Genomic DNA, 26,499 nt, shown 5'->3' on the forward strand with positions numbered 1-26,499 from the left:
GATTAAATTATATTACAATTTCATCTACCATCTGTCCCTTTTAGGTATGCTAAGTAATAGACATGGATGGACTATGCCTTACAGTAAGTCTTGGCTTTTTTCACTAAGGTTTTTTGAAAGATGGAAAAGCAGGAGAAGAGTCGCACACTTAATCAATATGGCTGCATTGATACAAGGGCTCTTCTTAAGAGGGTTTTCCAGAAAGGCTCATTCTAGTGCAGGCAAGCCCTTGGAGAAACATACTTTGTAATCTCCTCTACCCTACAAACTGTGGTGAGGGTCACTTTTTGTATCAGCAGTGGAGCAGCCCCTCGCAATCTCTCTTCACGCAGCCAGTGCCTCCATGGAAGCAGCAAAATCTCCTTGGAGTTAGACAAGAGAGGACTTTCAGAAAGAAAAGGGTCTTTTCATAAGAATTGAAAGCACAAATTATTTTCTTTGTTTTGTAGTTCAGAAATACCCTTTCTTTAAGCTGGCTCAGTCGTCTTTACTTTTTGTTTTATTAGATCCATTGCTTGAACTGACCTTTTAAAAATCTCTTTTGAGTGGCGTTGATTCTTATAGGGGAATCCATTATAGTGTAAAAACACAAACAGCATAGGGGTTTACTGCCGTATATTTCATCATCTTAAAATAAGTATTTTCTTCCAGTTGCTTTGATTGGTAGTTCAAAAAATGCTAGAAAGAGATCTACGTGTTTTATTTGGGATGTGATAGAACTGAGAAGAAAAGCAATAAATAATGATAGCAACTCTTAACGTAAACTTGTTTTCCACTGGTGAGGCTTACACTTTTTTCTTTGTCACGCAGCAGGTAGTCCCAGTGTAGATAATGTCTGTATTTAAGGTTCGTGTTTGAGCAGTTCCCAGAGTTGTCACCAGATTTTCAACCATCCTTGCTATTTTTACTGTGGATTTTCCAGCTCATACTAGGAGACACTGCCCATGTACTGGCTGATCTGTGCATGTGTGGCAGCTAATCCTCCTAAACAAACATATTTCTGGAAATTCAAAGGTAACTATACTAGAATAAGCTCTGAGGGCTAAAAGGTATAGCACAAACGGTAATATATTTGAATTACGCAGTACCTCTTTATGGGAAATACTGATTGCATATTGCACAGAGTTGCACCAGCCAACATCACAGTAATTCACAAATATGCTGTGTCTTATTTTTAATCTCACAGTGTGGCACACTACACTGTGCGTGCTGCATTGACTTGCCTTTATTTTACTGCTTACAACTTGTGAACTTGGGAGAGGACTTCAGATGTCCCTGCATCTCACACAGAAATTTAAGTCCTCGGGCCTGCTTGGTGCATCTGCTGTTGCAGCCAGCTGCCACTAGACTTTTTGGTGATGAGGAGTGGTCCCTGGTCCTCTAACAGGACTGGACCCTGTCCCTCAATCCCAAAGTTACAGTAAAAAATAACATTTTCTCAGTTGAAGAAATTTCAGATCACTTCAAAAACTCTTTCCTCGCCCATGCTGATGCAGGTGATTAGATGACCCATGGCAATATTTTAAAATTGCATGCACAGATAGATTTGGTCACTGTTTCTTCCCATACTTGAGCCTGAGATGAACTGAGGTCCATAAAGCCTTTCTCTGGCCCCAAAGGAGGGAGGTAGTTGAATATGTCTCTGTATCCTTTTGCTTCATCAACTCCAGCTCTGCAGCAGATGACCAGATGGCCACAGGGCATGTTTTGTAGCTACAAGATCAATGTCACAGCAAGCAATTTCCTTCCATCAGTTAGGGACATGTGCGTAAAAATTTATCCTAATTTAACGAAAAATAATCCCTGAAAACTTCATGAGAAACACTGCTTCATGTGGCAGCTGGAAGAACATGCTTCCTTTTTTTTAGTGCAGGGCAGCCAAAAATTGTTCGTGGTTCTAAAAAAGTTGTAATATTTGAGAAAGTACAAATCCAAGTATATTGAATAAAAAAGATCGGGATTGCCTTTTTCTTCTGGGCTTTGTAAGAAACGTGTAACTTTTGGACTGTGCCTCCTGTCTGACCTGAGATGGTGATGGGTAGCAGCTGCCCCTCCAAGGAGTTATGAAGAATACTGGCATGTGCCGTTAAACCACTTGGAAATATAATAAGGCAAGACAATGAATAAGTTTAGAGAAATGTGGAAGTTTGTAGAACTGGTGGCAGTGGTTGACCGCTTATATCCACCAGCAGATCTTGTTCACAAGGGAAGGTGGAGGAAAGCTAGCTATCACTACAGCTTTGTTTGCTCTAAAGGAAGAGGGCCCAACAGAAGGGAGCTTCAGATAGCAGTAAGTGGGCATTTTGGTGTGTATTTTTAGTACAGCTAAGATAAGGTTTCTAGAAGGGTAGCTTATGTTTAAACTCTCATTTGGGGTTCTTGGTTTGTTTCATTTTGTTTGGGGTTTTTTATCAGCATTTCCCATGCATTCTTTCCTTTTCCCAGCTTTTCTAGCTGCTGTTCTGGAGCAGTGTGCTTTTGTTTTAAGGTATTGGTAAACATTTTTAGAAGTAGGTTTTTAGTTGAATAGAAACATACTATGTTTGATAATTGTTTATCAGTGTGTAGCTGGATCAGTTGCTTTCATGCTTTTATTTTCATAGCCTTTATTTCCAGGGCTTTTATTTTCATTCAGCAGTAAGACAACAGATGCAGTTAACATTGCTGTACGTGTTCCTCTCCTGACCAGGAAAGGTATAAATCAGAGATTGTGTCTGAGGTATTTCCTGGGATCTTTCATGACATTGCAAATGTATTTTTTGAATGGGACGTTTAGATAACGTGTATGGCAACTTCCATCATAATTGTTGTCTGGAATTAACTTTGCAAAGCAGAGAAGTATCATTTCGTTTGTAGCGCATTTTAAAGGTGCATGTAAAAGACGTGACCTATCCTGTGTAGCTGTCAGTAGGTAGGAAAATGGATTTGAAATGCTTCCTGTATTGCCAACCATTTTACTCTGCAGAGGCAGGGGAGCAAAAAGGAAATCAAAAATGTAATCTAGCCACATTTAAAATGTTGACATGTTTATCCTGTACATGATCTTAAAAACTGAAGTGTCCTAAAAGAACCAAGCATGCCTTTAGAGGGTGGTATTTACAGCCATTTTCTTTCCCTTTATCACAGTCACAGCATACTAGCTGGGAACCTAAATAAGTAGTCAGCTGAATATACACATGGCTAGGTTATCTCATTTCTAGCTGCCTGCTTTGTTTATCGAGCACTTATGTAACGTTCTGAATTATATTAAGGCCGAGCCGAGCTGTGTATTCACATGCTGTTATCCTAACGCTGATAGGAGTGGTGAAGAGAGCAGAGAGTGTGAGATATTTAAAGGGATGGCTGCCTCTGCTCGCTCTCCTCTCCTATCTCCTCTACGCCCTATCTCTCTTTTGCTTTCGAGCAATTCCAGTGCAAGGCTGCAGGACTCGATGCTTCGTGCTCACATCGACAGCATGGAGGCGCAGAGCTGAGGTCACAAAGGCAACAAGTGTCAGACTGTACACAGTGATTTGAATGCTATCAAACTGATTTGGGGTTGGAGATAGACCACAGATTTTCAATATGTGTTTATAATTAAGAATGTAAACAGAATTTCATGTTTATGTGCCCCAGATACAGAAAGAGGCTTATAAAGCTCTGATTTGAACTCATAGAAAATAGAAGAATCGAACGGTTAGGGTAGAAAGGAAAATGACACTCCTGCAAGCATTAAATCATACCATTTCTTGGCTCCCTTCCTCTCCCTTTCCATCACACAGAGTTACATACAAAAACTCTGCTGTAGAGCTGCTATTTTTCATTCTTCTCTTAGACTATACCCTTTTTCCAAATGCGTATGTATGCAGCGGGTTTTTGTTTGTCCTTTTTCTTTCCTCATGGCAGGATGAAAAAAAAAAAAAAGTTTGCCTAAAAGGTGTAGTAACTGTGTTAGTAACTGTCTGTTCAATTAAAAACCTTTTAACAGTAACACAACACAGTATTTTTTGCATAAATAGGTTGATATAGAGTCACTGTGACCATTACTTAGTCATGTAAGTCATAAGCAGCTAACTGTAGGCAGTCTAAACTGGTTTCATGATTTTGTTGGAGTTTTTTGGTCAATAAATCATAACCTCTCTTGAGACTTATGAAAATTCCTTTTTAGCCGTGGTAGTTGCTAAGTGATGTCCCTACTTGGATAACAGTTTAGATACCAGTCCTTAAATTGATAGCTTGCAAACAGACTGCTAAATTTATGCAGGGAGCCTTTCTGGACAAAGCCAGACAGTTTATTTGCTGTTTTTTACAAGATTAAAGCCTTGAAATCTCTCTCTGCTTCAGCCACTGATTGCCAACCTTAGCTTAGAAGTTTGTGTCTGAAGTAAAATCTGAATCCTAATTTCCTTATCTTCATTACTCACCCTAAAAACTTTTAAAGAAAAACAAACCTTCGTTTTCAGTTTTGGAAATTTTATTCATTATTTCAGTGTTCTTATTCTCACAGATTTAAGCCATTAAAAAATTAGTGCATGCAGGACTTATGCCATCCCTGTTTCCGATTCAATTTTCACTTAAAACTAGCTCCAGCTCAGCCAGTGACACTCCTAGATGTGGTGCTGTGAATGAATATCTGAAAAATTCCACTTCAGAAAATTAAAATCCCTTCTTTTGTAGAAAGAAAAATAACCAAGTACCTGCTTACTTGAATGCACTTTGGCATTTGAATTTTAACATAAACTTTGATTTTTTTTTTTTTAGAGAAAGATGTTTGTTGGGTTTGTGTTCTAGTTTGCATGCAAAATATTGTTTCACACAGAGGCAGGTTTTGTGGCAAAGTTTGTAGAATCAGCATTTCTTGAAGAACATATCTATGTGATTACTTTTATGGCATGATGAAGTTTATACAGAACATCTGGAAGCTGTTATAGCAGACAGGAGGTTTGTAATCTTACTGTAATTTGTAAAATAAGAAAATCCTTATGGCACTTTCCCTAAACAAGTGTGGGCACTAGTAGACCTTCATAAATTTCTGTTCTAAATGCTAGGCATTTTTACATACTGTAGTCTGAATAGCCTACATTTTCATTTAAGTTACTATTAAATCACATTAAAAAGAAATTAAACTTACTAAGTGCTATCTTCTTTCCCCCGACCGCCATTAACTGCAGGCTTAAATTTTAAATTTTCAGTGATGCCTTTCAAGAGCCCGAGTGAGATGAACAGCACAAGCTGCAAAATCGTACGTCGCTCACCCACTAACAGGGGCCTTCTTTTCTGTGAGTTTCCATAAATTAGATGTGGAGCCAAAGCAAGCGGCAGCTATTTTTAGTGCAGCAGCAGCACTGCAGAACAGAAGCTGGCGGAGCATCACGTGTGTCAGGCTGAATCAAAGGGAGTATCCCAGCAATGTGCTGTAAACAAAACAAGGGCGCTGTCAAAAACAAGCGTCAGGTACCTAAAAAGCCCAAATGAAAGCACGCGAGAAGCGAATGCACCAATTTACCAACTGTGTTTCTTAGGAGATTTTCCTATTTTGCAAACATGGGAGCGTAAGAAGAACTCCGCATTTTCTGGCATCCCATTGTCTCGCTTGATGCAGTCTTTACCGTTAGACATTTTGTTTAGAAATCTTTATGTTGTTGTCTGTATCTCTTATCAAGTGTACTTGCTGTCTCAAGATGCATAAGCATAGGAAAAGCAGATGCAGCTGCCTGCAGAGCCACTGCGTAGGGGATGTCCTTGCTGTGAAAACACTGCTTTGCAGCCTGTGAGATGTTGCTTTTCGGCATGGAGAAGAGCAATATGAGTTAATATTTTACTTTTACACGTGAATTGGATAGACGTGTTCAACTCTAAGATTTTTCCTTTTATAATTGGTGATTTTGTGGATTTTTTGCATGAGATGTGTCTGTCTCCAGAAATTATACATTAACCTGAGTGAATACTCACTGAACCTTTCAAAGATTAACTTTCATTTACGTTTGCTTTGGTCTCCATGTGTCCACATGCTTCTGAAGGCACAAATATATTTTGACTGAGTAATTTCAAGACTGTCTGTTGCTTTAAAATCACTTGCCAAGCCCATGGCACAGAAGCTTACAGTTAGTCAATAGCATCAGTTTATTGCTACTCAAACAGTTGAGATGCAACCTTTATAAAGGTTAAAAAAGCTGTCAAAAATTTAATTTCAATTGATATTTTTAAAAGAAAAAAGCTTCTTTCCTTCTTCCTGAAAACCATTTTTTCAGGTGTTGTCGATCCTGCAGGTGCATGTATTTTAATGACTTTGCAGAGTTTGAATTTCTTAGGTTTTCTCTTTCAGGAACCTGGGAAATGGGAGAATGTTTGCTGCTCTTACAGTAAATGCAAATAGCTGTGAAAATGTGACTTGGGGAAAAAGGATGTCAGCCTGAGAAATCTGAATAATATGATTCCATACAATAGTAGCCTATGTAAAAAAGGGTTAGATGAGATTAATACACAATAGGCACGTGAAGACAAATGCAAACATTGGTGCCAGTTGTGTCAGCAATGGCACAAAGGAACTCTTGAGTGCAGTGAGTTCTTCCTGTTCCTTCCCTGCTGCTTCTGACTGGATTTTTGCCCTGGGCTAGGGGAAAAGTTACTCATGCCGGGTTTGGAAGGAACAGCGATACGGGTGAGCTCTTCAGCATGTCAGGCACAGCACAGGTTCTGCATAGGTGCGGGGAAGGACTCTGTGATTCTTCCTGAAATTATAGGTTTAATAGACTTCCATGTCTGTAACCTGCTCTGACCCACTGGCTATATGTTTTTGTCCAGCCACTATATTTTAGGCAAGTTGCAGCCAAGAAAAAAACTAACAAACATGGAATATAATATTTGGAGTAAGAAAAGCTATGAAAAAAAAAGTAGAAGCAATAAATTGTTAAAGATTGTTACATGCACATCTTAACTCATTTAGTAATGCTAAACACATGGACTCTGAGCTGAGTGTTTGTAAACTATTCAAACATTAGCCTTTCTTTTTTTTAAGAAAATATTTTGGGGTTTTGGTGCCAGAATCCCATTCTGTGTTCAGCATTCTCTTATGAAAAGCTAGCAAAAATATTTGATATTATTTATAGGAATTTTCACTTTATGTAGAAAGGAAAAAACAACAGCTCTACTGTTGGTAATAAATGTTTTCAAATACCTGCAACCAAATCAAGGGAAGGCCCAGCTGAACTCAGAATCTGGAGCTGCTGCCTGAGTTGAGAATCCAAGTGTCCTGTGCTGCCTTACCATAAGATATGACGAGAAAATACAGCTGTGAATACCTCTGAATAAACACCTGAATATCAGGTACTTGCTCCTTGTCACACCATTCCCCAGCACAGATACACCACCTCCTTATCCCAGTACCCATCATCTCAAGTAACATGGGGGGGGAAAAGCCTTTAAAATGCAAACTGCAACACATTCTCATGCCTGGTTTTGCTAGAATGGTTCCTACCACCATCTGTTGTAACTTCAGAAAACAAATAGGCTGACTACACTTTCACAGGAAAGGAGTTTGTCTTCAGCTAGAAATTTTATGGTGTTTTTAGACCTCAGAAAAGCAGAATTTGGAAAGCAAGAGCTACTTGTGATTTCACCGATGCTAGTGAGCAGTGGTCTGTTTTCTGTAACAAAGAACTTGCTGTTTATTCTCAAGCAAATCTGCCGTGCTTGAGCGGAAGTTAGCAATCACCTACATGTTTGTGGCCAATCTAAGTGGCCTTTGCAGAGCCGAGGCTGCTTACGAAGGGCCAGGGAGTTGCGTGCATTACAACCACTGTGTTTCCTGTCCCAGCCCTCGGAGGAAACCAAGGCAGGCAGCAAGGGTGGGGAGTCTCTCACTCACTGGATGCTGCAGCAGCCTTTCAAACACACACCTCAGTGTTATCAACAATATGCAAAATAAATAAAATGGTGTGCCTGCGAGGCATCGTGAAGCCAAGCTGTACATCACATCCAGCTCACAAATTATAGCTTCTGCTGCTCAGCTTGCCACTAAGGCATCTATAAAACAGATTTTACTGAATGAAGCACAGACTAGAAACGGCACACTTATGAAATAATTGCATTGAGCTCTTAGTGATGCAAAAAAGTTACAAATTAAAAATAATAATAGTTGCTGTGAATCTGCTATCTACAGGGAAACTTGGAAGGGATGCTTCTTTACTAGGATATTACAAAATCTAATCTTTCAGCAGGTCAGTTATGACATGGATGTAAATAAAAATATAAAAAGCTATTGCATTAACGTATGGCCATATAATTGAAAAGGAAGATTTCTTGAAAGTTATGCTGGTTTAACATATGACTGCTTAAATTATCTTTGGCTTATAGGACTCTTTTAATTATGTAGCAAATTAAGTACAAGGAGATCAAAGCTTGTGTTATATATAGTTGCAAAAGCTTTTCAAGGGTGCCGTATTTGTAATCAGCTCGTAATAGCTATAACTTTCGTGTTCCACAATCTCTTCTGAAGAAGCTGCTATGCATGAGTCTTAACTTTTCTCTGATGTGTGTATTTCAGAAGTTTTTCTTCTGGATTTCTTCTTTTTGCCAGCTCCTTTTCAGTCTCTTTGAATCTTTTGGCACAGACTGCAGGTGCGATTGCAGCCTGCCATTAACCTGACCAGTCTGGGCACCTCTGCAGAAAAAGCTTAAATACAGCTAGGTTTCAAAAATACTGGGCTCAGGCACTGAAGCCCTGACATCACAGATATGCTACTATCTGTAGTTGAGCTGGCGAATTTGAATTTCAGTAGATGTCTGCAGTAATTCTCTGTATGCTTGTGGATCACCATGAAGATAATGTCTCAGTTACAATTTTTTCTTATCCATAGTTATGTACCTATCCTGTGGGTGTTCTTTTTTTTCTGTAATGTGAGTTTCATAAGTTCTAGTTCAGTATTTCCTCTTCCTTATCTGAACCATCCTTTCTTTGATACTTTTTGCTTTTGTCATTTCTAGCTGCCTGATACATCTTGCAGCATTATTCTCAACTCTTATCATTTGAGATAATAATACTGGATTTTAATAATATCTTCTGTTTCTTAGCACATTGTGAAAGCCCCTCTTGCTCTGCAAACATGATGTATTTAGCAACTTTCACACACATTTCATTCTATGGAAGAAGGTGAGGTTGTTTCATTGATTACACTAGGAGCAGAATCAGCTCATAGCTGCGTATTTACTTAGTTCCTCCATCATCTGAAACCTGGATAAACACCTGTTCCAGAAGCTAGATGCACAGCAAAAAAAAAGTCTTCCCCTATGTGATTAAATATCTGATAAACTTTCTCACAGATACCCAACAGGAAGCAGAAAGATATTTATTTTGTGTACTATGTATATCAAGTAAAGCTTACAGATGTTTTTCTGCTAGTATGGATTGTCTTTCATTTGTTTCTCCTTTGCATTTCCTCAGACACATGTTGTCTATTTCAGTAGCTTTTAAGTAATATCAGCTGATTTACTTTTAATAGATACTGCTATGTTCATTGTTATATACCGCATGTAGAATGAATTGCATACCATGCATACAATGTCATAACTAACGTGCAGAGCCAAGGAAATAATGTTATCTGGATTGTTATCAGCATCAGTACAAACTGTAGCTCATCTGTACCCCTCAATCTCTAAGCAAAGCCTTTGCTGTCAGCAAAACGTCATGCAAAGGCTCCCTTCCCACAGTGTTGTCATGCTTGTGTCATACAGCAAAATTGCTTGTGCTGACACAAGGAATTCCTCCTTGGGATTAAGTCTGCCTCCTGTTTTTAACCCTTCAATGACAGAATAATTACAATTTGTGTCAGCCAGCTGCCTATGTCTGATGGATACAACAACTTAATTAAATATATATATATGTAGTGGTATCTACAGTGGTGTTTAGATTGTCTGAGTGGCAGCTTGGCACTGATAAGCAATGCTACGTGTTAATGCTTGGCATTGCTAATTCGTCTCCTTCCTCTCAGAAGTGCTTCTTATGCTCACTTTCTACTTGTTCATGAAATGAAATTCAGCCCTTTTTGTGCAAATTTAGTAAATGGAATTTTATGTCAACAAGCAAGAGAGGAAGGGGATAAAAATCAGTATTTTGCCTCAGTGAGCATCTTGCAGGTAGCGCTGCCCTCAGCTACTGCTTCGCAGGAGGATTTTTTTTTTTTTTGGATCCTTGGGTCCAACTTAGTAACTCACCTAGTGGTCTCAGCTTAAGGTTTCTGAGGATCTTGCCCCAGCACTTCTAATAAATTGCATCCTGAAATATGCACCTCTCAGTCAGAAACAAAACATTACTGAGTTACAAAATTAAAACTCTATGAGCAAGCAGAGGAATACTGGCAATTAACAGAGTGTGATACGATCAAGCAACTTCTTAACTGGTGGAATAGTAATTTACTTGGATAATCCATGTGGGTTGCAAGGGAGAATTAGTGTCTTTGGGTTCTAAGAAGTTATATAGCAATGTCAGGAAAATAGCACTTGGGCTAGCAGTGAAAGCTGGGAGCCTTTTTTGAAGGGATTGTGAAGAGGAAGCATGAACTTAGAACAATAGCATTTTAGAATAAGACTGTGTAATGTAACTTTGAACTATTTATAACATGCAGAGAGATAGTGCAGGTACCTGTGTTTAGTGTAATTATGCTTATGCAATCAGCTTTTTTAGGAAGATATCTATTTGACTAGTTTATTTTTGGAAATGTACTCCAGAGTGCTAAAATGTGTATCTATATATCTATCTTTATATAATTTCTGGCTTTGGTTCTGACTCTGTTTTTTGTATCTGTCAGGAGATATCCTTCTATCTATAAACGCTATGAGGCTGATTAATGACTGATGGCAGACAAATCTACAAATATCAGGCTTTTGGCATCATAAAGGAAAATGCCTTGCTTTATAAGGAGGGGAGGAAAAGGATTAATTTCCTGTTTAATTTCTACAAGAAAAAACGCACAGCCTAACTAGATGGAATTTCTTTGTACTATAAATAAGCAAATCTTTCCATCTTTCATGGCTTCAATTTTGATATACTGCTATCTAAATTGCTCCTTCCACAATTTTCCTCGTACTGCTGGGTTCAGAGCTGTTCCTTCAGATGCTCAGTAGATGATGTCAATAACAGAATAAAGCTCTTCTGTGCTGATACAGATGTGTGTACACATATAACTCTAAACTTGCTGGGTGGCTCACTGGAGCAGTCCCCGTCACTTGAATGTATATTCTGGGGAAAGTTAGAATAAAATATATCTTGATATCTTGAAGATGGCTTGGTGCTAATCTAGGTAAATGGTTTTAATGCCAATTATAGAGAAAAGGTAGAGCAATTAACTTATGCACAGCCTAAAAACGGTTGGTTGCAGGTTTATGTGAAAACCATTTTGCATCCTTCAAAATGTTCCAGCTCTATTTCATTTCATGTCATAATTAATTTTCTCCATTAAGTATAGTTTTACAATATTATTTATTAATATTAATCCATTGCTTTATCATTATATCTTGCATTCTGTTCCTTACCTTAACAACTGTAGGTCATGTTTTGTTTTATAACATTGGTCATTCTAATAGAAATGATGATGCTGTGACACACTGGCTTTTTAATAAAACTTTAGTTGCAATCCCTCATTGTATTGAATTGTATTTTCAGCATTATGCATGGGCACGTCCTTGACATTCAGTGTCTGTATGGTATTTATATTAAATTTTGATTCTAGCCAGCTTATTACCAGACTTCTGCTGATAATCAGTATAATTTTGTTTGAAGCAGTAAATACAGAAAAGTCTAGTTTCGTCACCAATGCTGTTCTCCTGTGTTCTACTTCCAGACACCTCTCTTCTTTATCATGATTAAAGACCATAGTCATTCATATTCTCAATACAAGCAAATTTTATCTTAAAAATACTTTTTAAAAGAATACAGATAGGGTAGGGGTGTAAAGGAGTGAGTTCCTATAGCTTAATTCACATTTCCAGTCTTTTTTAATTATTATTCTCCTAATGTAATGAAGCAGGATATGGGCATTGCATGATGTTGTATTCCTTGCCAAAAGGGAAAACATTGTAAGGTGAACTGCTGAAGAAAATCAATTACATTGGAAAACAAATTCTGCATGCGTAACTGAAGATGTGTTGTAGCTCTTGTGTGGTCATTCTTCTCAGAGGATAAATTAGCATTAATGACAGCAGATTGTAACCTGGGCATGGTATTAGATTTCCCAGTTGTTTGAACAAATCAATGTGCAGGTCTTGTATAAAGCAGTGTGTGGCTTGGGGCTCCCTCAGCTTACAGACCAGCCCCTGGGTGGTGTGGCTGGTGAAATTACCCATGGCAGTTACCAGGCAGGTAGAAGGGTGAGCTAGGTTGTGGCTTTGATCCAGTGTCTTTGTAGGATTCTTTAAATTCATTATTTAAAACCACTATTATGTAAAGTCTTATTTGTTACATTTATTGTATCCTCTGTTAAGCATGCTACTGGAAAGATACGAGAGAGGGCTAATGATCTCTATCTAAAGCTGCTGGATTTATAAAAATCTCTCTACAGGTTACTCTTAATAGCAAAATAATTACACTTGTGGAGAAAGACACAGGTATGATCATTTCCCAGAATTAAAAGGTACTTCTGTACCTGCAACATGCCGTGCAATGTTGTGTGGTGTTGGACTGTAGTTCTGGCTATGATGCTTGGAGCTGGGCTGCCATGAGCAAAGACGGGGTTCTCTATTTGCTTTAAGGGAAACACCTTTCTTCAGGCTTCAGATGTCAAAAATTTCGCATGTATTGCTGATCTTTTAAGTGTATGAGCAGTCCCACTGAATTCCAAAGTCTTGCTGCATTCAATAGGATTATTTATATCCTTAAAACTATGCTTGTGGGTGAGTCTCAGTAGAAGCAAAGCTTTTCCTGCATTGAATTTCTTAGTCCCTATGTGTATCTGAAATATTTAATTATGGTAACATAATAAAAAATAGTGCAGGAAAGTACAAAGCTGCCCCATACTTGGAATATCTTGCTGTTTGTTTGTGTTTATTTTATCTGCGTTTGTTCTGCAATTATTAAAATTCCCTCTTACCTGTAGCTTTGATGAGAAAATGACTCACCTTGAAGATGGTGTCAGTTTGGAAGAATAGGTCAGCAGGTTTTCAATGCACTTTTAGCATTCTCCAGATTAATTCTGGTCGTTATTTCTTTCCTACTGGTGCGGGCTGTCGTGTCTTGTCTGGAGGGCAGAAGTGACCTGGGCCACCCGCAAAGTCTTGTGGGGGAGCTGGTTGTACCATTTCTGAGTGCTTAGATGGGAAGAAACACAGGCAAAAGTAATAAAAAACAGTTGGAAAAATCCCCATTTCCTCACTTCTGTGATTTGGCTTTTGTCCACGAAATGTTTTGACACCAAATCTGCTCAGAAGCGCGTTGCAGTGCTTGAGCTGAATTTAGGTCAGAGCAGCCCCAGATCTGACACGTAACCAGTAAATTAAGATTTGTGTCTTAAAGATGTGTGGTTGTTTATTACTTACACTTCTTGATTTGTTTTCCATTTGTTGTTGGATTTTCAAGGGTTTGTGCTGAAGGTGCTGAAGAAATACATAATAAAGTATTGAAATACAAAAAACAGAGTCAGGAGTAGTTCCTTTAGGTAGGAGTGTCTCTTTTTGCTTTTTGAGTATGTGTAGCACTGAGACCTTCTCAAAAGAGCATCTTGTAAAATGGGGAAAGTATCAGCATGTGCCTAATTAAGGAGTGGCTTTTGCTTTCAAAATGTCATCACAGTTATGTTGTAAAGGGGTACTTTTTGGATTTACTTAAAATTTGCATCGATGCTTCCCTCCACAAAGCAAGTATTTTTTATGAAGGAAGCGTGAACTTTGGGTGCTTTGAAGTCTAATGCGTTGATACCCTGTTGCAAGACAGGCAGTTGTTAAGGGCAAGAGATCAGTATTTATGGTGCTGGTGTTAGGACTGGATTATTTGTAATCCAATTAAGAAGGTTACTAACAGTTTGAAGGGATTATAAGATTAACAATTATCTCTGTGTTTATTTGATTAAAATAAATGCCTGCAGATTTGGCTGCTGTACCTGTGCTGTGGTATTTGGGATCAGAAATCCCATTTAATTGGAAGTAGAAAACCAAACAACAGCAAAACTTGGTGGTTTGATTCTGTTTCTTTGATAACTTCAATAAAATGTATAGTCCCTAATTAATCTTCACTCTATTTTTAAAATATCATGCCATTAATTTAATCTATTTTTTTTAATATATTGGGCAGAGACAGTAATTCTATAGGATACTTCCTTGCACAGGGCTGGGATTTTGTCTGTAATTTTGCAATTTGGGTCCGGCATCACTTAGTGAAACTTCCCAGGTTTCTTGTTTGAAAAATGTAACTCTGTGTGACTGAGAATTTCATCTCACTGTGGAGCCAAGTTCCCAGAGACTAAAGCAAAAGCTCCTCATTCTTCTTCACACCCTCCTTTAGATTCTTCTGGTTCTACCTCCTGAGGGCACTCATTCTCCCAAGCAATAGTATTAAGAATTTTTATATTAGAATTTGGTTTAATATGGATTTTCCTGGGAAAAAAAAAGGTCAGATCCTTAGAGGCCATCACAAAAGTGGTTCTCACCCTTGGGACAGGTACCAGATATGCTCCTTCTCAGAGCATTTCCCAGCATCTGAGCTGCAGTGTCACATACAAGTTTATGGGGAAAAAATAATTTGTAGGGAATCTGTTGTTGTAGGAGCCCTCAGGTTTGCAGTGGTAAAGAAACAGCAGAAGGATAAAAATGTGGCTGCTTTTCTCCCTGAAAATACAAAATTTGTACCTGCACTCACAGCCTGACCACAGGATGACCTGCCAATATATCGCTGGCTATACATCATTACATAAATATGTGAGTGATGGTTCCCTAGTTAGAGAATGAGTGATTCCTGGGTTTCATTTCCACAGGTTGCATGCAAGTCGGAAATGATATTTTTAATCCTTTCTTTAAAAGAAAAAAAGAAGACAGAAAAGACAACATTTTGAACTCTGAACTGACAAGTGACTTTGGGTTTCTGACATTTATGCCTTATTTGTATATTCCTTTTCAGCCTTCTACAGCTGCTATTGCATAAATCTTCCACCTTTTTTCCACTTATTCTATGGGTGGAGAAGACAGATTGGGAAGTTCGGCTTCCTTCTCAGTGCTTGTTTTTAGGAGCTTTAGAAATTCTCCAGGATTTAAAATCTGTGGATTTGAGTGGATTTTTTCTTTTTTATAAAGTCAGTTTTTATCAAGCTTCTGCCCTTCCATGCAGATGTGTGCATGGTACAAAGCAGCAGCTCCTGTGAAGTGGCAGCGTGACTTTTCAGCTGTAAATGCCAAAGTTGTTCTCACAGTAGCACCACAGTACCCTAAGGAGTGATGATGTTGGCCAGGATCCTGCAAGGAGCTGCAGCTGCTAGGCTTCCAGGTGACTCCATGCAGGTCCTCAGGCTGGCTCAAGCACTGCTGCTCTACCACAGCACCAGTGCAGCATGCCTGATGCTGCTCAGCCCCCTCCTTCCATAGCTCTCCTGCCTCAGGCCATACCTGGTGTGCTGGCACTGACAGCAAATATCTCAGCACAGAGCACTCAGTGCCAAATTCTTCCTTATTCACAAACAAAAGACCCCTTAGCTCCAGCTTTTCATAAACCAGACCCCTGAAATGACAACTGCCTGTTGGGTACAGGGTAAAAAGATTAGAAACAGAAGCACAATGTAATCTTGAAAGTAACTCAGAGTAGGACATAATCAGGTTGTTGCATAATTATTTTCCTCATTCCTCAAACCCAGCTTGTTCGATTGTTGTTTTAATAGTACACATGCACTGTACGCTGAAAAAATCAAGGAAATTTGATGGGAATGGAAAGAAAGGTACAGAGAGTGCAGAGTTAGGAATGCTTTTCACAAAATGCCACATTAATAGTAAACGTTAGCGTTAACGTGACTTACTGTCAAATGTACAGGTTAATTTTGAACACTAAGTTTTATAACCTTTGGGTTTTTTTAAATAGTTTGTAACTATTAAATGGAATTGGGCCAACTATTAGCAAGTTGGTCATGGTCACTGTATCCTTCTTCCTTTCATTTTTGTATTAACGATTCCTCTCCTCGCTTCAGCTCCACACCTTCTTCCAGCTACTGAAGGTAATCGCTCAGCCGAGCCATAGGTGTTATGACCAATTGCTTGAATGCACTCAATGGTTAAATATATCCTGTTCTAAAATGAGCAGGATAATGGTGATTTAATGAAAACATTTCAGCACCATCATTTGTAAAGATACGAGAGTTTTCTTATGAGTCTAATGGTTATGTCTGGCTTTTATATCCGTACTGCTAGACCTCTACTTGATGTTGTTCTTATTTTCACCTGGTAGTTTCTAAGGCAGCTGATCATATACAGCTATTTATCTGATACTGTTTTTTACATGCAACTCCAAAGTGTGTGGTGTGTGGGAATAAGAAGGAAAACCTGTCTGCTCTAGACTACAAGTAGGGAAGCCCTAATAAACTAAACTAATAATAAATAAATAATAAACTAAAACTCTGATGCATAGCATGAACAAGTTTGAGAAGAGCAGGCTTTGAGTCCTTACCATAGAAGGTGAAAAGTTACTGTGTCTCTTCCCTCTGCTAAAGAGAAGTCAACAGGTCTACCTCTGAACGATGGGTGAAGTGGTTCTGTTGGGTGTTTGGGGTAAAATGTGCTGGAAGGATGTCGGTCCTCATCATCCTTTTGTCCTTTAACTCCTGAGCCATAAATTTTTGCCCTGTTGGGTAAGTTTTCTTGCCTTGAATGTTGAAAATGTAGTATCCTGTTCCAATAACTCTGAGAATATGCTGGTAAACCACACATTGAAGGGCTGTTCATAGAGTTTGTGTCCAGCATGGCCTTCACCATTTGTGAAGCATGTCCTTCACACAAGGTGAAGGTATGAGAGTGCAACGTTTGAGCTCGGACAAGGATTAAGAAGTGCAGAAGAGAAATTATCTGCCACCACACCTCATAAACTGTAATAAGGAAAAAGAAGTTTTACCAGGTGTTCTGCAAGGTCTGCATTAACACACTGTTCCCACTGTGTAGGAAGCTGGTCGTCTTCCTGACTATTCCATAGAGCAAATTTTTCAGTTTTCTTAGTTTGCAGTGATGGCATACTTCATGTCTTACATGCAGCCCTAGAAAGCTTCTTCTCTGGTAGGACATGTGTTAGGAGCCCTCATGTTCCTCAAATGGTAGGTATCTATAGGAACTCCAGGTTCTGTCTATGTCTTGGAGCCTCTAAGACAACCTCATGAGAGCTGGTCTTGTGATTCGGATGTTAAGCCTTGGAACTAGTGCTAGTCCTTCAGTGTAACCCCAGGACTCCAGCCAGGTCAGTTCTCTGGGTCATGTCAACACCTGACAACACGTGGTAGGTGAAAGCAAACAGATATGACCTCATTTTGCTTAGGAGTTTAAGACACTGTTGCTTTCATTTGCATGTTACAAAAAGTGCATAGATCTGAAAACAGTGATAAACATGCATGTGTGCTTTTCCTGTCCAGGAACATACACCACCCTGAAGAGTTCACTTTTCTTCATCTGGGTTTTCTGGGGGTAACTAGATTCTTTTTTGAATCATCTGATTTGACTTTTGGACTTTTTTACTCTTGGCAGCAAGATCTCTTGCGCTGAGCTTGGACTAGTGCCACAGGTAAACACAAACTCCTCGTGATTTCCTTTTAAGTCTGTTACCTTTACTTCTCCTGTTTGGGGATTTTCTGCTTTCTCTTTTATCAACCTCCTATAGAAAACTCCAGTCAGACTGGTTTTTCCTTTCTGGCAGTCACCGTAGCAGACAACTTATTCCAAACCACTTCCACTGAAGTAAATGATCTTTAATTTCCAACAACCAGTGCTGTTTCTAACCTGGATTTGGCATTCTTCAGGACTGACAACATTTGGTGGACATTGTGTACACTACGAGGATATCCACAGTGCAACAATTTTTGAAAACAGAGCCATCAATCAGAATGTGTGAGTTGCACTGAAATAATATTTTTGTATCACAGCAAGATTAATTTGCTGTAACAAGGGAAAGCTGTATTTGCAACGTCCAGTGAAAATACGTTTTGTTAACTTTTGATGTCCCCTGGCAACCTTGTGGTTTATAGCTGGCACTTTGAAACCTGATGTGTTCCACAGCTCCAAATATTATTAAGGCTTTTTCCCACAGTTCAGCTTTCCTGAACATAAAAATCCAAGTTCTTTTTGAATAATTCACCTGAAGAGGTGGAGATGAGATCTTCTCTGCACTTTAGTTAGTGGGACATAAAACTAAAGATTTGATCTATCATTCTGTCTAAAGGCACATTCTCCAGGGCCTGGTGAGATGATTGTGTTTTGCTCATGTATCTCATCTGATGTGTCTGTTTCACTTCCAGTGCTGGTCTGTGTAGTTGCTGGAAGATGATAATCAGTTGCTTAATTCAGACAGTGGATAAAAAAAATCCTCACCCTGCCATGTATCAGAGCACAGAACAGTCAGGATCCAGATCTCCCTGGATAAGGCAATATGAGCTTTCTGGTTTCAGGTTGTCATCTTTTGGTCCTCTATTCCAAATTGTACTTGTAATAGCAGAATGTGCTCCACGTTGCCTTTACGTTGCAGAACTAAAGTCTGTATAAATGCTCATGGATATATCAGTATGCATATAATGATTATCTGCCTAAGACTGTTCTCTTGTGAGGAAGAAGAAAGTTCACTGAAGTTGGTGGATTCAGGCTGGTGTGAATGTGGTCAGAAGGAAGGTCTGCATGTGCCGGTCAAAGCCTCAGATTTTATCAGTGCTTCATTCTTAGTCCATGTTTTGCAGCAGCTTGGTCAATTGCACCCCCAGGAATAAAACATCTGATCACACCCAATAGAAAAATATTGTCTCTTTTACAATAAATAAATAAATAATCTTCCCTCTTCTTTCTTTGCCTTTCTTCTTCCCTTTTCTCTGCAATCCTATGTAGCAGAAGTTGCAGATAATGAGTCTCATTTCTGCTGGATCCTGCTAACCTTTCTGTGTGAATGACAGCTTTCCAGATTTAAGTCTTAGTCAGTGTTTATGTTAAGAAGAGGGTTAATGATGATCCCCATAGGCCTCTTGTTTGGAAAGCAAAAACATCTGCTAAGCCAAAAAGTGGTTAGTTTGCTAAATTTAGAAGGAAGAAATGCATTTCTCAAAATTCACACTGCTGCTTAACAAATTTAAGGAACCAGTGAGGGCAAGCAGTTATGGAAGTCATACTGATTATTGGGTTTTTTTTCAAGTTTAGTTCATATATTTTCAATTAAAAATTAAAGTAAGATAGCTACTATTGAGCAGAAACGTTTAGTCTATCTGAAACGTTTAATGCAGTTGAACTTTTTGTGCATTTGTTTAGGTTGATAGCTGGCCACGTGCCAAAGGCTGTGAAGCGTAGAGATGTCCCGCAGTACGTACTGAGAAAAGACAACTTAGCGCTGGAGAAAGTGAGGTTGAAATGGATGCCTGCTAGGAAACTCCCTTAATTGAGCCCTTACGCTAGGAAAACTCTTGTATGAATTTTAGACATCTTTCTTTATCCTCGCCAAACGCACTCCTGATGGCTGCCAGCTGTCTGGCTCCTTCAGGAAAGGGTGACCAGGGGAATGGTATACAAGCCCTCGGTTGCAACCATTGTCATCTGTCTTTGCTTTTAATTTATCCGAAATTACTAAAATTTGCTCAGTCAAAGTTGTCATCCGTAAATTGGGTTTAAGCTGAAGTTTTTCTGCTTCATGGGATTACCGGGGAGCATAGTTTGCTGGTATCAGTAAAGCATATCATGACGACTTCCCTCTTGATGACTTCATGGTGGCTGGGGTGAAGTCTGGCAGCAGCTACGACCAGGGCAATGAAACAAGACATGTTATACGCTTTTCTATTGAGCTGCTCATGCCACCAGCAGTCAGTAGGGACACTTTGGGCAACACGGTGCTTGTGTATCAAGGAGAGATCCACCATCTGTGACCCAAGAGCTTTCCCAGTCTTGTTGCTCATCTCCCTCTGAAATAAGGTCAGTGCAGCCACTGCTGCCTTGGGGAAACGTAGCTTCTCCGAAAGTCATTCAGCTCAGGATGCGTCATCAGTGGTTGCCAGTGGGTGACCATCCTTCAGCTGCCTCCTGGTCATATCTTCCCCCTTCCTGAGCTGGGGGCTGGCCAAATGCTTTAAACCACAAATCCTCAAACTTTACTGGCCTGTTAACAAGCCGAGGGTTTCAGGCATGGTTGTACTTTGCTCTCCCTCTTCGCCTCCCGCTTAACCTTTTCATCTCCTGATGCAACAGCTTCCTTGACGGCAAGCTGTGCGTTGCAGTTGGGTGAAGGTGCTTTTCTCTGGACAAATCTCACCTTTTTATGGTAATCTCCAAGCAGACCTTTGCCAACCCCAGACAAGATGGCATGAGGTCTGCTGGGAGGCTGGCAGACCTTGGGAAAATACATTTTTGACAAGTGAAAATAGGATGAGCGAGGTAAATTCTGAAGATCTTTATCAAATTTGGGGTTCACCTGTATTTTATCAAAATTGCTTCTTCATTCTGAGAACTTCAAGCTACAGTCTTAAAGCTTTGCCTTTTTTGTCATTTTCTTTTAAAGAGACAAGCAGTTTGATGTGGGTTTGATTTCTTGTTTTCAATAAGCAACTATTTGATACAAGGCCTTTGAAGTACTGGGATGAGAGCATAAAAATGGTTGAAGTAGACAACAATTTATTAAAATATGTAGTTTGTTGTATTGATTTGCAGTTTAGCACTTCATCTTTCCAATTCTTTGGATGTCAAAATAAGCTTACAAATATAGCATCTTTTTTGTGTCTATCATATTATTCTCAAGACATGATTTTTCTTTTAATTTTGTTTTGTTTGTGGGGTCAGAATCCAGTGATTTACCCAGTGAGAAAAAGATTTTCATGTGTGATTACCTCCTCTTTATTTGTGCATTTATGAATCCTTTTTTCAGAAATTCTTGTATAGCTGCTAATGCTGCTCGAATTGCCATGGTTTTTAAAGAGAATAATGCTTATTGATAGTTCCCACATGCACTGGCAGGCACATCTAAAACCTGTACTTTTGTGTTCACAGCTTGCATAATATAAAATTTAGAGATTGCTTGTCAAAGTAAGTGTCAGCTGAGTTTCCTAGGAAACTCACTGAAGATATTTATAAAACTACAGATCAGCTTAATAATAGATATAATAATGTCAGTAGCTCGTGATTGGGTTTTTTAACTTTATCAGTCCATTTTTCTTTGCTTTAATTTGTTGGCAAACCAAAGCACTGCATTTCCAAACAGAGCAGTGAAGACCTTCCTTCCAGTATCTTGCCTGATTTATTTGATATTTTAAAAAAGTAGTTTGTGCTGTTCCATGTAAGGAAATGTAAAACACCCTACTGTAAAATTAAGAAGAACCTAGATGTTGCACTAGTTATCAGACTGAACCCTTTATAAATAAAACAATTGTGATGCAGAAATATAAATATTATATGTCATAGTTTTATTCAGCATTGAGTTTGAATGTATGAGTTTAGAGTTCATTGCACATGCATGCAAAGCAGTCACTGCAGAATTAACATAAATCCTGAGTACGGGCTTCTATAGAAGCTGCATAAATAGAAGACCTGTCAGTTTTGTAAAAAGGCATAATTCTGTGCAATTAATTTTATCTCTGAGCTGAAAAAACAGGATCTAAAAAGAGAGAAGTGATGCTGGTGTCCATTTTTATTCATTTTTCTGCTATTGTGTTTTCCTTACACTGATTCTTTGAGTGGAGACATGAGCATTGCCACAGTTGGGAGGTACCTTCATACTTCAAGCACTTTAAATTGAAATTTTAGTCATGTAAATTTAAAATTTGCTGGTGTGTATATGTATAAATGACCATATATTATGCCAGAATGTAATTATTAGAGGCATTTTAGATTAGCAGAAATTAACATTCTTTAGAAAGCAATTTAGAAAAGTGAGTCTAGTTTCCCTGTTTCAGTACAATAATGAGAATGAGGCTAGCGTGTTTCGTAATGAGACAGTACTGTCTCCTTATCTCATCTGGAATCCATTACTTGTGCCCACTATATACATTTGCTTGTCAAATATATATTATACTTTGCTAATTAGTCAAGTAAGGAGCTTATATGAAGGATATTAAAGAACTTACTTTCTTTTAAAAAGTAAGAGTATAACTTTCTGCGTTTCAGAGATCTCAGTGAGATCTCAGTGCACGTTTAATGTAGTTGCAAAAGAAATTTTAGGAAGCCTGTCCATCACACACTGAAAAGGTTAGTTTTCTGTAAAACTACAAAATTTAGCCAAATCTTAATAGTAGTTCCATGTTGATTGATTGGATTCTAGTGATATCATTGGATACAGCAGGGTGACAGGTAAAACCTCGGTGCAAATCATTGCATTGATTTTAATAGAGATCTCATGCGACCAGCAGCCTTACAAGCATAAAAAGTTACAGCCATTATGTCAAGTGATGTTTTTTAAGCACATGGTATTTGTCAGAGCTCACTCTCGTTTGACTGCGCTGTTGCAGTTTAGCGTATTTGAAACAAACCCTTTTACTGGTGGAAGGCTGGTGATTTCTAAGTGGAAAATTACTTGGGATGATACGTAGGGTATCTAATTAGGAGACTTCTCTCATTCCCAACCCTGCCATGGATTATTTGTTGTGTAATTCTGCATTACTCGCTCATCTGTTCCTAACCGTAATTTGCCTGTTTGGAAAACGCAAATTCTAACGACCAATAACCTTCCTGAAGTGCTTGTTGCGTAGGTAAGAGAGATACAAGTTAGTGCTAAATACCATGTTTAATAATTTTGGATAAATTCTGCCAACATGACCTTGGTATTGGGGAGTCAAGATTTATCAGCTCTGATTTATATATCAGCTCCAGAAGGAATGCTTCTGCAAGAGAAACACCAATTCATGCTGTCTTCTGAGGTTTGTGATGGAGTCATATTTGTGCACAAACACTCGCTTCTGTCCACAGTCTTAACCAGAGCCCTTTTCTGTGTCAGCCATAATTGAGGAGCTTTTTCTCCCCTTACTTCTCTTGTGTTTATCACTCCTGAGCTCTGCAAGTGATTGCACTGCCCACAGCTCTGCTAGCTCACCCTCAGAGTCGTGGATCAACCTTTAAAAGTAGCTGTTGCTGGGCTTGTCAGATCAAACCCTAAAGAAACTGGACAGAAAACTTTGAAACAGACTTGGAAATACAGGAGTGCTGCCTGAGCAGCCATGTTAGCAAAAATTACTCCTCATTTAGGAAGAGATTCAGCTTGGAGGCATTTTTGGTTTGTTTTTTGGGTTTTTCTGCCTTCTTTTTTCATCTCATGTGCTGCAAGTGTGAGATGTGCATTGTGTTAATGATAGGTGCACCATTTAAAAATACATTGCTCTGCTCCGGGATCTGTATTAACTCCTGGGGTAACTGAAGTTAAGCTTTGCTTAATCAATATTCTCAAGGTGATGAAAATCATCTGACCAAAAGGTTCAGTCTGAATACGGTTGCTTTTTCATGGTGACTGCAGCTGACTAGAAAGATATAGTTTTATATCTTTTATGTAAGTTTATGGTGGCTTTTGGTGGAGGAGGAGGTTTTGTGAAAAGGTTATTTGTTCAGGATAGTTTTGTTAGCAGACACCCATCATGTTGCACTAAATGGTGATTTTTTAAACAATATGCTTAGCCGTCACACCTTGATCCTCCAGAAAGAAAAGCTGGATAATCTAACTGTAGATACTGCATTTTGCTTCCCTTTTACAACAATGGAGGTTCAAACAGGAAAAATAGTAAATATATATGTAGTGTATTTTCTTTTCCTTTCAGTTTGTATCCGTGAGAAAGTGCTATGAGAATTATAAACAGGCTTTTAGGGGTGTATTTTTTCAACTGGTCAGTGTGTGTGACCCCAGTGTTAACAGTGAGTCATGTTGCAAGTCAAGAGTTCACTGGCTTTTCAACTTTCCCACTGCAATTAAGTAGATTCCATGTGCACACCCAAGTAAAATTGAGAAAAAATTGCCAGTTGATAAGGAAATCTTGATAATATTGGAGGAAGATGAGTCAGCCAGTGGGATATTCACAGCCAAATAACAATGCAGAAACTCAAGAAGGCTTCCAAGTCATACAGGCAGTCCGGGAAAAATGAGCCAGCTGGGCTCACATGAAATCTAAGAAATTGGTGAAAGCGAGAGAGGAGAACCTGCCTATTTTAGCTATAAAATCACATGTTTATGTCCTTAATACCGCTGTTCTAACATGTTCTAGAAAAGAATTAAAGATTTTTTAAATAATCGGAGAATGTGGTGCCAACTTTTTTTCTGGTTACCTTTTCTGCTGCCCTTCCCTGCAGTTGTTATCGTTTCCCCTTGTGCGTCTCACTGGATTGTGACCACATGAAGAGTCAGATTGGTGAACCTCGGCTTCCCATCACCTTTGCTTTCCTCTTCCGCTTCAGTTGCAGTGTTCAAGGACAACGTGTCAGTCCAAAGCTATCTGTATATATTAACAAGCATTTCTGCTAACATTAGTGAGACCATAGTTAACATAACTTTATGCTAGATTAGCATTATGCTAAACAAAGGCAACCCTTCGCTCCATTTCCTTTTTTAAACCCCCAAACCTTTTTATGGCTAAACAACCACATAATGTTATGACACGTGGTTAGTCTTAGGATTTTTTAGTAGACTTCACAAAATTGTAACATTTAACTGGTACTGCATAATGGAAAGTGTGGAAGTGCTGTATTGAAACGAAGTTTGAGTAAAAAGTTGTTTGGCTTGTTAAATGTAACCTCAGTCAAAGTAAGTAAATCACCAGACTCATACCTTTACCGTTGGACTTGTGTTTTACTTTGCAGCAGGAGTCTCAACCAGAAAAGGTAGTGAAAAGTGTTATACTAGATGGTATTTTACATATCTAAGTGCATGTTTATTTTTCTTCTAGCTTTTTAGAAAGAATTGACAGCGTCAGCATGGATGACTACACACCCACAGATCAGGTTAGTATAGCTAATGGGGTAGGGCCTGAACCAAGACGCTCATTCATATGAATTCTTTATGTAATTTATTTTAGCAGCTGAAATAGGGCATATCACATGATATCAAAATACAGTCTAGCAGTTTAAGTAATGGTTATTAAATAAGAGAAGGCTTTTTGGTCATGCAGGCTTGTCTTTTACTGTTACTATATGTAGGTCGGTGATTCCTGTAACACATCTGTTATTTCTTCTTACTTTCCATTCTGTGTCCCGCAAACAAAATTGAGGGAACAGAAAACAAATGCAAAAGCCTATGGTTTCCATCACCAGTCTTCACTACACAGCAGTGTTTTATTTCAATTGTGGAGGTGATGGAAACCCAGAGGGACGCTTCCCATGTCCATCAGATGGGTCCTTCAGAGGCAGAAGCCTGCCAAGGGTCCAGTGTCCAAATTCAGGGGACAGCACCAGCAACAGATGCAGACCTTGTGGACTTCTCTGCGGGCATGCAACCACCTTTCCAGCCTGTGCACATCTCCAGTGGGCTGGATAGCTTGTATTTAAGCACTATTTGCAGGACAGTACACTTTTTTCCCAGTTATCACAATACACCTTGATAGTGTGCTTTAATGACAAACTCATTAGGAAAGTTAAGGCTGCTATGGTGTGGCCTTGAAGTAAGAAAGGGCTTCACCATGGTGCATGGCTTTGACTGCCTTTCCTGCACTCAGGCTGTGTGGTTTCTTTGGACGGGTTGTCTCCTCAGCAGACTGATTCTGAAGTTGTTATTTTTTGGGGCTGCTATCCCACTGTCATCTAGTAGACTCAGCCAAGATTGTGGGCCAGACTGCAAATACAGGTGGCAGAAGAGAATCCCTGCACTGGATAATTCAGTCTAACCATGCAAGGTGTCTAACAGGTGGATGGTCTTTAAAAAAGTACAGTTGCCAAATCTCATTGTGCAGCCAGGGACTGAAATTCAGCAAAATAAGGTTACTTACCAGAGATCACACAAGGAAGTATGCGGAGCAGAGCCTGTTCCTTCAGACCCTGTTCAGGGCTATAACCACAAGCCTGACCATTTACTCTGACCGTATCCTGAAACAGAAGGCATTAAAAAGTAGTTTGTATTGTATTATAAGGTGAAACATGTGTAGTTGACCCAATATAGGATCAATTATTAAAGTTCTCAAGACATTTTCCGAGTGAGTAACACTGGGATTTGCTCTGTGTAGACCCCGTGATCTGATTTTAGCATCGATACCACTCAGCTGGAAAGTAAAGTCGATGAAGCAAAGCCTCATATTTGCTTTCATTATTTATATTAGTGTTGGCTTGTTTGTTCCTGGGAGGCCTTTCTCTACCTGGAGCAGTCAGTCATCATCTAGAAATTTTTCCTGATGTTTCCTTTGGGAAGAAATGCCATGTTTCTCCAAAGATCGGAAG

At 39.0% G+C, this 26,499-nt stretch overlaps 1 protein-coding gene across 1 annotated transcript in view; it reads left to right on the plus strand.

The window, feature by feature from the left end:
* LOC104543525 (guanine nucleotide-binding protein G(olf) subunit alpha) overlaps positions 1 to 26,499 on the plus strand; it is a gene marked incomplete at its 3' end in the record, with an annotated part of 114,811 nt that overhangs the window by 82,184 nt on the left and 6,128 nt on the right. Inside the window, exon 6 of the mRNA XM_010188158.1 lies at positions 25,020 to 25,074. Within this exon, the coding sequence (XP_010186460.1) occupies positions 25,020 to 25,074 (55 nt within the window). The remainder of the gene's footprint in view (positions 1 to 25,019; positions 25,075 to 26,499) is intronic.

The sequence above is a fragment of the Mesitornis unicolor genome, unplaced genomic scaffold, assembly GCF_000695765.1.
Source record: "Mesitornis unicolor isolate BGI_N332 unplaced genomic scaffold, ASM69576v1 scaffold4107, whole genome shotgun sequence".
In the NCBI taxonomy this organism is placed as follows: Eukaryota; Metazoa; Chordata; class Aves; order Mesitornithiformes; family Mesitornithidae; genus Mesitornis; species Mesitornis unicolor.